The sequence below is a fragment of the Pan troglodytes genome, chromosome 9 (assembly GCF_028858775.2).
Source record: "Pan troglodytes isolate AG18354 chromosome 9, NHGRI_mPanTro3-v2.0_pri, whole genome shotgun sequence".
NCBI lineage: Eukaryota > Metazoa > Chordata > Mammalia > Primates > Hominidae > Pan > Pan troglodytes.
In genome coordinates this window covers 78,536,501-78,553,416 of record NC_072407.2, presented here as the reverse complement: position 1 = coordinate 78,553,416, position 16,916 = coordinate 78,536,501, and the positions used below count along the sequence as shown (strand labels likewise).

General features: G+C 36.1%; 1 protein-coding gene across 36 annotated transcripts in view; it reads right to left on the bottom strand.

Moving 5' to 3' along the window:
• The window catches only part of EMSY (EMSY transcriptional repressor, BRCA2 interacting), a 107,791-nt gene that overhangs the window by 14,240 nt on the left and 76,635 nt on the right, over positions 1 to 16,916 (bottom strand). For 25 of the 36 annotated variants that reach the window (XM_016921655.4, XM_016921644.4, XM_016921647.4 and 22 more), the window contains 4 exons: positions 14,409 to 14,545; positions 11,075 to 11,248; positions 9,246 to 9,444; positions 1,675 to 1,839 (listed from right to left, as the gene is read on the bottom strand). In XM_016921655.4, the coding sequence (XP_016777144.1) occupies positions 1,675 to 1,839; positions 9,246 to 9,444; positions 11,075 to 11,248; positions 14,409 to 14,545 (675 nt within the window). The remainder of the gene's footprint in view (positions 1 to 1,674; positions 1,840 to 9,245; positions 9,445 to 11,074; positions 11,249 to 14,408; positions 14,546 to 16,916) is intronic. The other 11 variants (XM_054662552.2, XM_063784366.1, XM_054662551.2 and 8 more) reach the window with 1 other exon arrangement.

The following is a 16,916-nucleotide window of genomic DNA, read 5'->3' as shown; positions in this document are numbered from 1 at the left end:
AGAGTTGTCCACAGGAATAATGAACCAGACCTCTGGGGTGCCACACTGGCAGTGACTAAGTAGACAGTGAATTGAAAAGAAAAAAGCAGATTGCTATGTATGGCTGTTTAGTGCACAACTTGCATAACCATACTCAGCAGCCTAGTAAGAAGGACTTACATACAATAACACAAAAATCATCTCCTTTTTATCTCTAAGCCAAACAACTGAATTTTTATCTTGTACACTCTCCTTAAGGTATTTCCTATACCCTTCTTCAAGGTATTCCCTGTGGTCTTGAGTTCATCAACCTAAAAACAAAGGGTGAATAAGCAGTACATAACATGATTTGTTCTAGGACACATCTACCCAGAATAGCACAACACAGTGACCAGTTTAATTTGAGCTATTAAAAATTCAAGATATCTCCAAAGGAATGTTACAATGTCTTCAACAACTTTTAAAGAATAAAAATTTTCATTGTTAGAAAAAAATGGCTTCTTTGTTTCTAGAAAAATGTCTGATATAACAGTCTGGAATCAAGAATGATTTCCATTAATAGATTCACTTTCTACCTTGTTATCAACTTTTCTACAAAATCTATGCGTTCAAAGTCCCCACCTCTATAAGGCATTAAGAGAAATGGCTCAGCATGTCAACGACAAAGAACCGAAGAAATCCCTAAGGTCAAAAATAACACCGACAGAAGGATTAACCAAAGACTTACATTAAATGCTAGTAATCTTTGGATCAAACAAGGTGGAAGTTACAATAAACGGTAACCAGTAACTAAGTCCACTGAATGTTCATACCCACTGAGTACATAACCTGACAAAAATCAAAACAATTAAACAAAATAAGTAAAACAACAACAACAACAAAAATACAAAAGTCACCCTACAAGTAGAGAGGATATTGAACTAGGAACCAAAAGATGAGTCTCACTCTGCCACTAATCAACTGGATAACCTCTCTAGATCTCAGTTTACTTATCCATAAAATGAAAGGTTTGGATGACATAATTGCTAAGGTCATTTAAATACTCTGAAAATCTTTGACCTATTATAAAGGAAAAGTCAGTATAACTTCCACAGGTTTGTTCTAGAGTTTATCAAAGATATTTAGTAATTAGAAATACTTATAGGATCTAGTTATATGAGGACAACTTTGCATGACAGCTCAAGTGGCTAACCTATACTATTCAAAGAAATAAGTCTGAAGATAAAATTAAAATAAATCAGAATGTTAGCAAGGGCCACTAAAGGTGTTTTGTGCTCTACCAATATCAAGGAGGATGGCAAGGCCCTTCAATCTGCCTCCTGCTATTCTTCAATGCAACTGGCAACTGTACTGTATCTAGCCTTGTGCTTAGAAGTGATAGAACTACTCCTTTCTAGTGCTAAGGAACAATAGGACTGTCCATTTTAAGCAAGAGACAAGACAGAGCTGTCAATTTTTTTTCTCTTTTCTACAGATAGTCCATCTGTACTTCAATATTCCTGTGCACATCTTACTGAACTAACAAGTAAACCAGACTGTACCAATGATTATAGACAAGTCCAGAGGGGGGAAATGTGCTCAAATAATAGCAATAATAATAATAAATAATATAATAATAATAACAGTGGTAGTATTTTAGCACAACCCGTCTCTAGAGAAAACATGCTTCATTCAATTGAGCATGTGAATTCATACCTGTTGTCTGTTGGAGTTCTAACAGAGCTTTGATTGTTGAAGTAGCTGATTGTGATTCACTGGATACATCCTGATAAATTATGGTAGGGCTAGTCTCCATTGCAATCTCATGTTCTGACCAATCCTGACGCCGGGAAGCAATTACATGAACTACAGGCTGGGAATCTGTTTTATATTAGTTAAAAAAAAACAAACCCTATAAACAAAGTTTCTCTTAAAAAAAAAAAAACAAACAATTTTTTTGTCTGTTTGCTTATCTTTCTATTTATTGTAAACTTCATGCTTTATCTCCCCAAGAAGACTATAAGCCCCTAGAAGGCATAATGTCTTTCACTTCTGAATTCACTTATTCATTCACTCATTCATTGATTTCACAACAAACTGGACACTTATGTGCCAGAATGTAGATATGGCATTGAAGATATAAAGGAGCTCACAGAATAATCAGAGGATGCTCAAGAAGCACATAGTCTGGCTGGGGAGACGGACATGTAAAAAGACAAATTACAATTCAATGTGATCATTGCTATTATAAATAGATACGCATATGTGTAGGTGAGTGCATGTTTGTGTATAGTAAGAACAAAATGCTGTAGGAGTCTTATTTTCTCCAATGCACCTGAAAATATGTGTTGTATTACAGCCTGAGCATTCTGTCAACACTTATTGGATGGCTGAATTACTGAAGGAAATCCTGTTCACTGCCAGCAAGAAAAGACAGATGATCTAGAACCAGCATGATATAACAGGACAAGTGTAACATCTGGAGCTCAAAGTCTTGGATTATAGCCCCAACTACATCAATTATTAGCAAGTTGATTCTTTGGGTCTTAGTTTCACTACCTCTAAAATGGGAATAAAATTATCTCTCTTCCTCATAGAATTTCTGAGTATGCAATGAAATGATACATGGAAATGAGCTTTATAAACTATGAAGGCCAATAGAAATGTTATTATTGTTGCTATTGTAGCTTGGAAGTTCTGAATTCTAAGACCCTTTGTTAGTTTCAAAATAAATTACAGCCCTAATCCAAGGCTTATTATATTCATGCTATACAGGTATACATATAAATACTAAATGTGCATCAAATCAAGCAACAAGTTATTCTTTTAGTTTTCCACCTATAAAACAAGCAAGTTGGACTAGACTATTACAAACTTCCTAAACTCCTTTGTCCAAGACACCATAGAGGAAATTGTGGAGGACATAAAGGCATGATTCTTTCCTCTAAATTCAGATTATAATGGGGGAAACATCAAATAAAGATATATGGCTTTGTAGCTTAGGGCAAATATCAAATGATTAGGGCAAACAAGACAAACAGAAAGTAAGAGGCTGCTTTGAATTGGGATGGTCAGTGAAAGCATCACAGAAGAATGAAAAGAATTCAAGTAGCCCCCAAAACAAGAATAAACATAATAAACGTTTAACCCTCTATGAACCTTATATTTTTTAAAGCTACAAAGTTGTTGAAAAATGTTGGGGCAAGGGGAACAACTCTTCCAACAAAACAGCCTTCCTGAAAAAAACAAAATCAATATACAATAGATCTAGAATTTTTAATTACCATGAACAAACTATATTTTCCTCCCCAAAACACCAGGTAGAATATATGCCACATAAAGATATATAATTTTCCATTAAACTTCCCCAGAAATACAGAAGACTGGATGCTATCCTGCAATACCAAATGCCATGTGAAGCACAGAGCAGCTTTTATTCATTTTAAGTAGATATGTAGAATTTAAACTTAAGAGAATTGATTATATTATGAAACCATTCCTTTTATATAACTTAAGCTCTCAAACTTAAGAAATTTTCATAATGATATAGGCAAAGAATGACTTTGCAACCCAACCCTACAAGACACACTGAATATCCACAAAAGGCAGGGATTGTGTTTATAGAGATAAGGTAGAAAGAGATAGGAAAAAGGGAAAACAAATTTCCATAGGAGAGCATCTATCAAAGACCATTATCCCAAACAACATCACCTCGTAGGTACTAGAGAAATTGCTACATCTCTTTCTGTCTATACTCAGAAAGAGCAGCTGACCATCATAAGTATCACTGTAGCAACCCTGTGACACAAGATGAGTGTGTGAACCTATGCGAAAACCCATCTTTAAATGATTCTCTCTCCTACTTTTGGCTTATGCTTAGACCTAAATGAAGCTACTGTCTATCAAGTCATGGAACGCAATGACTAGGAAATCAGGAGCTTGCACCAGTAACATGTGCTTATGCAGTGTGCGTTCATCTAGACTTCCTGCATCTCTTGCAGATGTCTTTCTGCACTGAACAAGTGTTTGTTGGATACCTACTACACGTTAGATACTAGAGATATACACTTTAACAGTATACTCAAAGGCAGACTCAGACATCTCTATGGAAGAATATCTCCTATGTCTCTATTATAAATGGCCTAGATCATACTTTCATAGAATCTTAAGACTTTTCCGTTAGAAGGGATCTTAAAGTTTGTTTAATGCTGCCATCAATCTTATACTATAATCTTCACAATATTCCCATGGGTCTGAGAACTCCAGCACCAAAGTACTCACTACTTTCTAAGACAGTTTCCTTACAACTCTGCACAGTTATAACAATCAGAAAGTTTTTTCATACTGAGTAGAAACAGGTCTCGTGACTTCTACTTAGCGCTTCTAGGTCTGCTCCTGTATCCACAAAGACCAATTCTTTTCCTTCCTCCACATCACAGTCCTGAAGATAACTGACAAAAGCTCCTATGTCCCCACCAACCCAACCCACCCCCATCTTCTCTTCTTCATGATAAATCCTGTCTCCACCAACTATTGCTCATACAAAGTGATTCTGAACACCTTACACATCTAAATCATTGCTTCTAAACTAAACCTAAGATATCTATATCCCTTTTACGATGTAATATATACCTTCCCTCTGAAGCACTGTCATAAAGCTCAAGGACTTCACAGTATTTAATTGCCTAGACAGCAAGGCCCAAAATGTTCCAGAGAACATTTGTTCCTCAAGGTGTTCTGCAAAAAAAGGGTTCCATGGTCAAAAAAGTTGGGGAACATTTTATATTGTATCTTCCACTCTTAATCTTTCATATACATATTAGCACATAATTGCTCTGAAAAGTTCTGCAATAAGTATGTTTCTGCTCAACCTGGATTTATTCCCCACCCTCACCTTGACGTACTGAGATCATGAAACTTCAGAAAGAAATCATTCTAGAAACTGAGTTATGACTTACTGAAAGCAATGTCTTTACAAGATACATTTTTGTATTTGACTCATGCCTTATTCCATTATAAATCTCTGCCCTTGGTTTTGTCTCCTTGTTTTCTTCCACTTCGCTTAATATAATCTTATATTTTAATCCACCTTAAAACCTTTTGGAAACAAAGCATAATATAAATAATCTTTAATATGTGTTTAAAAAAAATCTGGAACCCATTCCCAAATACGTTCTAGGCTACCCCATTCCCAAATGAGAAAGGGGAAAAAGCCCATTTAGGAAGAAAAGCACAGGAACGATATGACATATGACCTGATCTTTAGTAAGTGACCTAGGCGAGGATGGCCTTAATCCATTAGGTTTGGTCACCTAGCTATCTATCCATATCTAGGTGTATACTACTTACTACTTAAAAGGCCCACTCACAAGGTTAGGGGGAACTCCAGAAAAAAAAAAAAAAAACATTTTGGACTCAGGCAACAAAAATGAGTTTATAAGGCTGCAGCTTAACCCAATGCCACAGTTATTATGGCTGCTGCTCTGCTATTTGTTCATTCGGTGAAACTTTTACTGAGTACCTTCTCAGTCCTAACTGAACTCTTTGGATAAATGCCAGATATGTATGAAGATGAATATGATCTTTAAGCTTGAGAAGCTAGTAGTCTAGTGGAAAAGAAAACAATTATAACACACAAACAAACACAACATACAAAATAAAATTGTCAGTGTTAAAAGAGCTGATGTACAAAGCAATATTGGAAGCCTAACATGGAAGAATGAATCCTCTCAGGGTGATCAAGGAAAGTCTCAAAATAGGGTGATGATATTCTAGCCTATAAGGAGACAGTTGAGAAATAAAAATTTCTCTTCCTTGGGGGTGGAGGACAGTAGGTGAAGTTCAGAAACCACAAGTGGAATCAAGGCATTCTCTTGGCATACGTTGTCCTTATTCCAGGACTTGTGTAGCAGAAGTCACCAGAAAAAGGACCTGAAGTTAAGAAAAGATTGATTTTTCCTTATAGTAGAATGCCAACTATTAAATGTGCAAAGAATAATGAACTTCGGAAAATCATCTATGGATGCTAAAACTACTGGATAAGTGTTTGATGAGGAACATGATATTTATATCATGTACCTTCCTACAAATTACAATTAATCTGAAAGGGAAACATGTTAACTTCATAGTGGAGAAAACTAGAAGACATCATCTTAACCAAGTGATCAATGTTAACATCATCTATGCTGGGACAAACTGACATCATGTTTCTCCTGATAAAACTGAGGATATAACATCCTATCTGTGGAATTCCTGATGAATCTAATCATGAGGAAACATCAGACAAAACCAAACTGAAGAATATTCTACAAAGTAACTGACCTACACTCTTCAAATATCAAAGTCATGAAATACAAAGAAAGGCTGAGGACCTATTCCAGGTTAAAGAGAATTAAAAAACCACAACAGTTAAATGCAGCGAAATGCAATGTGTCGACCTGAATTTTATTGAGGACAGGTGAAAACCATAAAGAACATTATTAGCTAATTAACAATATTTGAATATGGATTGTAAATTAGATAATTATTATAACATTAAATTTCTTGACTTTGATAATTGTATCTTAGTCATAAAGAGAAGAATCCTTAAGAAATATAGGCCTACAAATGTAAGTAAATATAAGAAACATGTTAGCTCAACTTACTCTCACATGTTTACGAAATTTTAAAAATATACACACACACAGCAGAAGAGGGGCAGAGAATCAACAACAAAGCAAATAGGGCAAAATGTAAATAAGTAGTGAATCTAGGTAAAGAGTATACACAGGAGTTCTTTTTACCATTCTTGCAACTGTTCTGTAATTTTGAAATTATATCAAAAGGTTACTTTAAAAAGAAAAAAGTAGCTAAAAACTACAAAAGCAACAATGTAACAGAAAAATAAACTATGTAGTACTTACATTCTTAATAAGTAGGAATATTCTCATATACTTTGAAAATCAGCATGACCTGAGACCAACCAACATCTTAATCCCTTTCTCTTTAAATCACAGCATATATATTCCCAGACCTAGTCTTTGTAAGAATGTAGTAAACAGCTATACAAGGCGATAAGGGGAGGGGCAGATTATAAAAATCTGCCTTACAGTCAACTATGCCTATTCTAAATTGTGAAATTTTCTGTTATAGAATATTTTAAAAAGTAATATACAATGAAAGATGTATTAGGTTGGTGCAAAAGTAATTGCAGTTTTGCCATTAAAAGTAATGGCAACTGCTTTTGCACCAACCTAATAGAATAAAAACAGAAGATGCAAACTTATGTCCCATTCTTAGAATAAAAACTGAAGATTCAGCTGGACGCAGTGGCTCACGCCTATAATCCCAGCACTTTGGGAGGCCGAGGCGGGTGGATTACTTGAAGTCAGGAGTTCAAGACCAGCCTGGCCAACATGATGAAACCCCGTCGCTACTAAAAATACAAAAAATCAGCTGGGCATGGTGGTGCATGCTTGTAATACCAGCTACTCGGGAGGCTGAGGCAGGAGAATCGCTTGAACCCAGGAGACGGAGGTTGCAGTGAGCCGAGACCACGCCACTGCACTCTAGTCTGGGCAACAAGAGTGAAACTCCATCTCCAAAAAAAAAAAAAAAAAAACCCTAAAGATTCAACTAATGAAATGGCATGTTCGGGAAGTACTAATTGGTTTACAGCTCTCTTAGGAAAGGACTAACAATTTCAAAGGATAACCTGGGATTATGTATATACAGACTTCTACTGTTCATGTCCCCTTTTTGCACCAACTCATACTAAACATTTTATCTGCCCTCTTTGAAAATATATTTTGTATATCTCGAGTGCAAAAAAGGCCAGTATTGCTCAAGAAACTGCAGACCAAAAGAAATGATTGGAGAATAAGCATCAACCAAGTGTAATCAGCAGATAATTGACTCACAGTCAATACAGAATGATAAAGTCCATCTTAGCAAACGGATTCAGAAAATATTACTATCACTGATAATATGCTGAAGGAAACTACCCACTCTCTATAATGAGGGACATATTATGTTTGTTAAAAATCAACATTTTCATTTATTTTTAATTGATGAATTTTCAAAGAATATTTTGAATGCTTTCTTATCCTCTCCTCACTGGAGTGTCAACTTTCAGTCTTTGGCATTTTTTTGTTTGCTACTAATAAAATTCTTATACTAGAGTTGCATGTGTATTTTTTAAATCCCCTATTCTAGATCTAGATTTTATGCTCCTGGAGGGCAAGAACTATATTGTACTCTTCTGTAGGGTCTAGCATAATGCTTAGTATGTAGTATAAACTAATAAATAATTGTCAAATTGAATTAATGGACTAATCAGCAATGTGAACCATGTAAGACTAATCTAGGAAGACTCCACCAAAGAGTTAAAATACTAGTGTTTGCACAATATGAAGACTGTGTATAAGAAAAGTGAAGTTGCTAAGAAAGCACCCCAGAGAGGATAATGGGAAGGCAGAGAGAGGGAATGGAGAGAGTGTGGAAAGAACAAGGGAAGATAAACAGCTTTGCTTAGATGCATCAGAGCACATAAGCACAGACATAAATGTACCACCCAAGGATAAGGGCAGTTAAGATAACTGAGAGACATGAGTACTAGATTTGTAGAAGGTCTCAAAGTTTATGATCATGAGTTTATTTCAAGAGGTTTCATAGAAGAGTAACATAATTCAAACAGCACCGAGGACAAAGAGTTTTCTGCTGTAGAATCTAGCTTCATCGTTCCTGCCATATAATTAGGACAACCATATGATTATCTGGGATACTTTTCAGAGTGAAAGGGAGTACTTTAATAATTGTGCCAGAACAACATAAACTAGGACTTGTCCCATGCAAATTGGAATGTATAGTCACCCTACTTACAGCCCACTTACAGTCTACCTCTGACCACCTTGATTCTTTCTCAGGGTATAGAAATAACCATTTCAAAATATATATTCACTTCTTTACATACGTTTTCTCCTACTTACCCAAACCAGAGAGGAAGAATATGAAAATTACCATCTGGGAATCATAACTCTATCCAGTTTAATGTTACCTACCTGACAGATTCATCATCTAAAGTTAATTATTTGATGAACATATTCCATGCAGGAAAGAATGGTAACCTTTACCAAAAATAAAATTTCAGCTCACCGATTTAACATCAAACAATTAAAAAAAAAAAAAAAAGGAAAAGAATTGATAGAGCATACAAATTTGTTGTGAAATGTGTAGAAGCAACCTCTATTTTAGAACTTGGGCACTATGTCAGTAGTACTTATATAAATCAGAAGTAAAATAGATCTTACCTTGGGAACTCTGGGAGGACTCTGTAGAAGAGGAACTACTATCTGTATAATTCTGTGGTTCTTCTTTTCCTTCCTGAATAGATGAATTACCAGCCTCTGCTACCCTGGATGCTTGCTGTAATGTTTCTGTTACTAGCTGTCTTGTTTGTTCACTAACAACTGTCGCTTGAAAAGTCACTGGTTTGGGTTTAATAAGAACCTAGGAGAAAAGCAGAAATATACTGAGATAAAATTTTAGAAAACGATTTAAAAATGCTAAACTTCTAGGTCATAAACTAATATTTTCCTGGTATGGAAAATATTCTGTACGTTATACTTTTTAGGCACAGCATTGCTCATCAAAGGGTAATTCAATCTACAGACAAATTACAGTGTAAGCCATATACAATGTTTTAAGTGGTACATGCCAGAGTGCAATAGCCATGATTCTGACAAGAACCTTTGTGCCTGTTTGTCTACAACTTCAGGAGTCATTTTATAATCTGTAGACTATATAGTAAAATGATATCCACAAGCTGAGGATGGCAGAACAAAAAGACACAAGGAGTCTAGATTCCCAGTGGAATTTTTGTGCTGCAGTATCAGTCCAGGACTTCCTCCCTCTGAACTTTTATTAATATAATAAAAATAAAACCCTAATCTGTTTGAGCGAGTGTTCTTCAAGTTTTTTTCTTTTTTTTTTTTTTCATTAGAAACTAAATCAAATTCCTAATTGACACACCTGCAAAAAGTAAAACTTGCTTGGGCCCTATCTTTGAAGAAACCCCAGATGAATATTGATTTGACAACTATCAGAAGCAACATGGAACATGTGTTGGATCAACTCCTGGCAAAAGTTAAAAACAAACAGTGAAACAAGTGAAATGCGAGAAAATTTTCAAACTGGGCCATTCTACTTCAAAATCTGAACTCTAGGAGTTAATTTCAATTGGGTCCATGGAATAAAAACTATTAACTCATAATTATTTTTGTTTCTACCACATATAAGATTCTAAAATTTCTCAGACTCTGTTAAGTTACCCATTTCCAAGAGTTAAGAAGGAAAACATACTTTAGATGAAGCAAATGAAATTATTACAATTAAACTCCATAGGCAATTTGGACTTGTCACAAAGCTTTTTTTTTTTTTTAGATACGTAAAGTATTTGGCTATAATTCTGAGAGAACAGATTCTAAAAGTAAATTAGTAGTTTATAGGTACATTAATACCTCTTACAAAAATTCTAGGATGGCATTTCTCAACCGAAACTAATAGTGCTTCCCTCGATATTCTCAGAAAAGCAAAATACCTACAAAATAAACAGCAGCCTAGCAACATATGATTAGATCCTGAGCCTCAAATTCCGAGGCAAATTTTCAGAAAAGTTCCCTTATCTTCTATTGGTTAAAAAATAAATACAACTCTAGCTTATCTATTGTTCAAGGGTTCAAGCAAAGCTAATTTTATAAGTAAATAAAATGCTTTTGAAGGCCATGGTAGCTTATAAAAAGTAAATATTTTTCTTTGAGTGATTCTGAATGACTATGATCCTCCCTCAACCACCCCCCTCAAATCACAAAATACACCTTCAGCAAATTGTATTCCTAGGTAATTATTTCCCCATAATCTTTGCTGATAGCACGACATACACATTTAGGTATCTTTAAGAAAGTACTGAAAAGATAAATGAAGTTTTGACAATACGTGAATAATTAACACGTTCAAACATAACTTTTAACAATCTGATTTCTTAAAGATTGCTGATCTTTTCCTTCAAATTTCTACCCGGGAATTTTAAGAATTGAAAATATTTAAGAGCCAAGAAAAATCATCATATCTTATAGCATACCTGCGTTTTCCCTTGCTGCCCATAAACAATTTTTGTTGGGATGATTTTAGCTGCTGGTTGAACTGTAGAACCTATTCCTTTTGGCTGCGTTACAATCATTTTGGTGATGGGTCTTGTAGCAGTGAGGATAGCTGGCTTTGCTCCTGTTGGCACTGTCTGAATAGTCTTTTCTCCCTAAATTGAAGTCAATGATTATATAAGAGATTTATATGCATATAAATGATAAAGTCCTCTCACTGAAAAATCAGTAAGGTTTTACCAGGATGATGAAAAAAGGGCTGTAGATTATGTAACAAAGTATAATGTTTCCAGGAAATCAAAAATCGTAGACTTGGTTGAAATGATCTAGAAAGTCATCTGACCAACTTTCTACCCAAAGAAGGAATTAATTATTCTCTGATGAGTGAATTTTAAAAAATTACCACATGCAAAAATACTTATTACACTATCCCATTAATGGAATACATATATTATAATAGTCAGAAAATTCTGGAAGAAGGTATAGTACACTGCTAATGCTTGTCTCTAAGAATTGGGATTATAAGTCTTAACCCCCACATACATATTTATTTTCTAATTTATCTGAAATAAGTATTTGTGTAATTAGAAAATTACTGTGCAATATACCAGTAGCTAAATGCACACACATAAAATAAATCCCCTAAGTTCTACATATATGAAATTATAAGGATATATAGTAGAATGTCTACATGAAAAAGTATGGGCAAGCAAAATCAGCAGAGGTATTAACATTCTTTCTAAGGTTATATATAGGAAAAATTTGATGAACATATGCCATGAGGAAAGAATGTTATATATTGTTAATAATATATAAGGTTACATATAGAAAAAAAGGAAGGGAAAACTCAGAGTGCTTCCTATGTTTTACTATTCATATATTACTAATATCCTTTTAGTCTATTAACTAGATAGCTTATATCCATTAACTTTTCATCATTTTCTATACTTTCATCTACTTTATTCTTAAGTACCATTTTCTGGTCACTCATGAAATCAACATCTTTTTACATGAACTTAACTAAATTAAGTTCAAATACAGTGACTTTACTAAATTATTAAAATTTTTAAAATTAAAATCCATAAACTTAAGATGGAAATGAAAAGATTTGAGAATTTTCACCTCATCAGTTTTTCTTAATTTTTAGCCAGCATCATCTAAACGTGTGCCTATCTAAACTTAGCAGCCAGTAAAAACAAAGCACCCACGTGAGCTGGCTAAAAAGCAATCATTGTGAATTCAGAGCTAAATATAATTACAAAAATCACAATTTTAACTATCTGCTGTAATTACTTAAGGGAAACATGAAGCATCTGCCAATGGTGTTATTACTTATTTCAACACATGCATACTCTTCCCAGCACCATCTCTGGAAAGAGCTCTAGTTCATTTGCCAAGAGCCACTAGTTTGCAAGTGACCACACCTATCTATTAAATAGCTCAATGGACCCTGGCCAAGTATGACCCATTCAAGCCAAACAAAACCAACTAGCAGCCTGTTTTTCAAAAAAGCTCTTCTGATGTGTGTTGTGGGCATGCATAGGTGAGCAAGTGGTGAGTAGAGGTGATTGTGCCTATGTGGTCTTTGGCGGGGGTGGCAGGGGCAGAGTCTTGCTCTGTCACCCAGGCTGGAGTACAGTGGCAAGATCTCAGCTCACTGCAACCTCTGCCTCCCAGGCTCAAGTGATCCTCCACCTCAGCCTCCCAAGTAGCTGGGACTACAGGTGCACACCTCCACGCTAATTTTTGTAATTTTGTAGATACGGAGTTTCACCATGTTGCTCAGGCTGGTCTCAAACTCCTGGGCTCAAGTGATCCGGCTGCCTTGCCTTCCCAAATTGCTGGGATTACAGGCATAAGCCTCCACACCCAGCCCAGAAAACGGTCTTATATGTTGATTTGCTTGTTTTACTAGAGCTGCCTGTGTCAAACGGTTGTTATCAGAGATATCTAACAGCTATGAATCATACATGACTCTTGGATCTTTGTGACCACAGGGCCTAGAATACAAAGCATCCTCTCTTACATATCAAGTTCTTTGAAATTGCAAACCACATTACAAAGGGTTCTGAAAATCTGAATTCTAATCCTGGCTTTACTTTTGGCTTACTATGTAAATTCAGGCTAGGAGCAATCTGTTTTCCCACACATTGAAAAAATCTAATGCTGGACCCCTACCAATGAAGCTTTTATGAGATCTATTTAAGTGAAGTATAGCAATCCATGTTCTAGTGAAGTTAGGCAAGGTAGGGACACTAACAAGCCTAAACAGGTAAGTACCAAGAATAACAAGAAGAAAATCAATGATTGAGGACTTCTTATGGGCCAGGCACTATTCTAAGCACTTTCACAATAGCTACCAGTTACTAAACAACCTCACTGGTAAAGATCATCAATCCCAATGTACAAATGAGGAAATTAAGAATGAGAGAGGTTGAATATGTCACCCAAGGTCAAACAACTACAATATGGAGAAACAAAGCCCTGTTTTGTCTAACTCCAACCCTCCTACCAACTGCCTTCAGAACTATAAATGAATCTGTTATTTATTTATTTATTTTTTGTTTGAGGCAAGGTCTCACTCTGTTGCCCAGTCTGGAGTGCGGTGGCATGATCATGGCTCATAGCAGCCTCAAACTCCTGGGCTCATGTGATCCTCCCACCTTAGCCTCCCAAGTAGCTGGGACTACAGGTGCATGCTACTACACCTGGTTAATTTTTAAAATAAATTTTGGTAGAGGTGGGGGTCTTGCTTTGTTGCCAAGGCTGGTCTTGAACTCCTGGGCTAAAGCGATTCTCCCACCTCAGCCTCCCAACCAGCTGGGATTACAGACATGTGCCACCACACCCAGTCTGATTTTATTTTTTAACAGCTCAAAGAGGTAAAAATGAAAAAAAAAAAGAAAGTAACAAATCCCCATCAATTAATTTAGTCTTAATCCCACATATTTCTCTTTGCCCACCCTAAGCCAAATACTAAGTCAGTATCTATTGACCATAAGCAGGAATAAAACAGTGCTCCAACTGAAGTCCCCCTACAGTTAAGCCAATGGAATTCTCTATCTGGACAAAGCTAAGCATCTAAATCATGGTCACAAGCAACCTAGCTATGAGCAAGTATGAGCAACATGCTTTAGAAATTACTGTGAAAAATGGCATCAGTTGGTGGTGCTTTAACAGTTGTTATATCCCAGCAGTGGTAAACCAAGCCATTCTGGCTATTGTGGGCTTCTCAAGTCCTTGTGCAAATATTTATATAGCTGGTCTTTAAATCCTCTGTGAATTGCTAAGTCTGCAGTTGAAGCTCTTACTTACTCCAGCATTTAGCAACGTTGTGACAACATTTTTGCCCGGGAGGCCTTGAATGGTCGTTCCTTTTCCTGTAGTCTTTTGTACAACAATCACGTTGGGCTTGGAAGTCATTGGGATTGTAGTGATTTTGGTAGTCGTTCCTTAGAAAAGGGGGAAGAAAAGGAGGCCTGAGTTAAGGACTAGAGATACTTCGTTATTTTTGTTTATATTATACACAATTAGTACATATAGTAAATGTCATTCCTAGATGACATGAAAGCTGTCAAGATGATGAAAATGAAGGCTTGGAATAGTAAGTTATAAGTCATACCAGAATGAGAGAATATTAAGAATTTACAGTTAAAGCAGTCATCTTTTTAGAATCTGAGAACCTATATACAAAACTCAGAATCTAAGAACAACAGTTTTACCATCAATATTCTTTGTCTGACTAGTTAAAAGAAACAAATCACAATCTCTATTCCATGACATGTATTTCCCCCAAACCCAGTATTATATGTGACTGAAGTGATGGGAAAATCCTTCAAAAAAGAACATGAAGTAAATGCTTAAATTTACATAACACTAGGCTCTAGAAAAAATTTATGAAAAGAAATAAGCCATGTATTTTTCTGTGATTAAAAAAGACAAAGTAGGCCAGGCGTGGTGGCTCACGCTCATAATCCCAGTATTTTGAGAGGCTGACGCAGGCAGATCACCAGAGGTCAGGAGTTCAAGATCAGCCTGGTGAAAGTCTCTCTCTACTAAAAATACAAAAAAATTAGCTGGGGGTGGCGGCGGGCGCCTGTAATCCCAGCTACTTGGGAGGCTGAGGCAGAAGAATTGCTTGAACCCGGGAGGTGGAGGTTGCAGTGAGCTGAGATTGCACCACTGCACTCCATCCTGGGCTACAGAGCAAGACTCGATCTCAAAAAAAAAAAAAAAAAAAAAAAAAGCAAAGTAAACGATATACAAAACAAGTCACAGATTCAATGTATGCTTTTGTAATCTGTAGCACTCTGGAGAATGTGAGGATAAAACTCTAATTTGCATATATAAACTTATATTGTCAATTATTAAGATCTATCTAATAGGTCTATACCTACTGATCCAAACACAGTATTACTTTGCCCTCTCCCACACATCCTTCCATAATTGGCTTCTCTTCTACCTATCAAATCTACCTTCCAACCTTCAGTTGTAAATTCTGGCGCAAATCTTTGATTTGTTCCTTGTCTTCTTCTCTTTTTCAAAAAACTTTATTTTTATTTATTTATTTTTTTTAAGGCAAGGTCTTGCTCTGTCACCCAGACGGGAGTGGAGTGGAGCAACCACAGCTCATTGCAGCCTTGACCTTCTGAGCTCAAGTGGTCCTCCCACCTTACTTTTTGATTTTTTATAGAGATAAGGTCTCACTATGTTGCCCTGGCTGCTGGCTGGTCTCAAACTCCTAGGTTCAAGTGATCCTCCTGCCTCAGCTTCACGAAGTGTTGGGACTACAGGTGTGAGCCACTGTGCCTGGACTTTTTTTTTTTTTTTTTTTTTTTAAGAGAAACAGGGTCTCACTCTGTTACCAGGCTGGAGTGCAGAGGCATGATCATATCTACTGCAGGCTTCAACTCCTGGGCTCACACAATCCTCCCATCTCAGCCTCTTAGGTACCTAGGACTACAGGTATATGCCACCATGCCTGGCTAATTTCTGTATTTTTTGGTAGAGATGGGGTCTTACTACATTACCCAGGTTGGTCTTGAACTCCTGGCCTCAAGGGATCCTCCTGCTTCAGCCTCCCAAAATTGTTGGAATTACAGGCATGAGCCACCAGGCTTGGCCTGTTTCCTCGTCTTAACTCCCTATACCTCTCAACAAGATGAAAGCCCCTTAATCTCCACACTGTACCTTTTTATGATTCCTCAGTGCTTAGCACAGTGGATGACAATTACATCCTTAAAAAACTAAACTTATCATGCCAAGAACCTGAAACATGTCAACTGGTTAAATTCCCTAATTTCCCATTTCGTTCCCAGTTCTAACTTTCCCTCATGTTTCAAAATCCTATTAATACATAATCTGTCCCTTAATCTACCATTTTGATCTAATTAGCATGTACTCCAGAGTACACACCATGAACTTTGATCTAAGAAGTAACTTCTTCATTATGGCTTCCCGTTACCTACCACACAAAGCCCAAACTCCTCTGCCTAGCTTTCCAGGCTTTGTCAGACCTTAATTTTTAGAATTAACTAACATACGCCTCTCCTTTAATGTGCTGGTTTCCACGTTGGTCTTTGAGCATACAAATTCCAATGCTACTTTTGCTCCTGTAATTTCCTCTGCTTATGAAAAGAGGCATGTCAAGTTCTTCTTCTATAGGCCTACATATCATTTATCAAATGACTAAGCACAGAATTATTACTTAGTAAAAACACGAGCAATATGTCTTCAAAAAAATAATTAAACACAATTTTATTATTTTCCACTGGAAAACCTTAATATTCCTTACTTAAGTTTTATAAACAAAGTTACACTAAG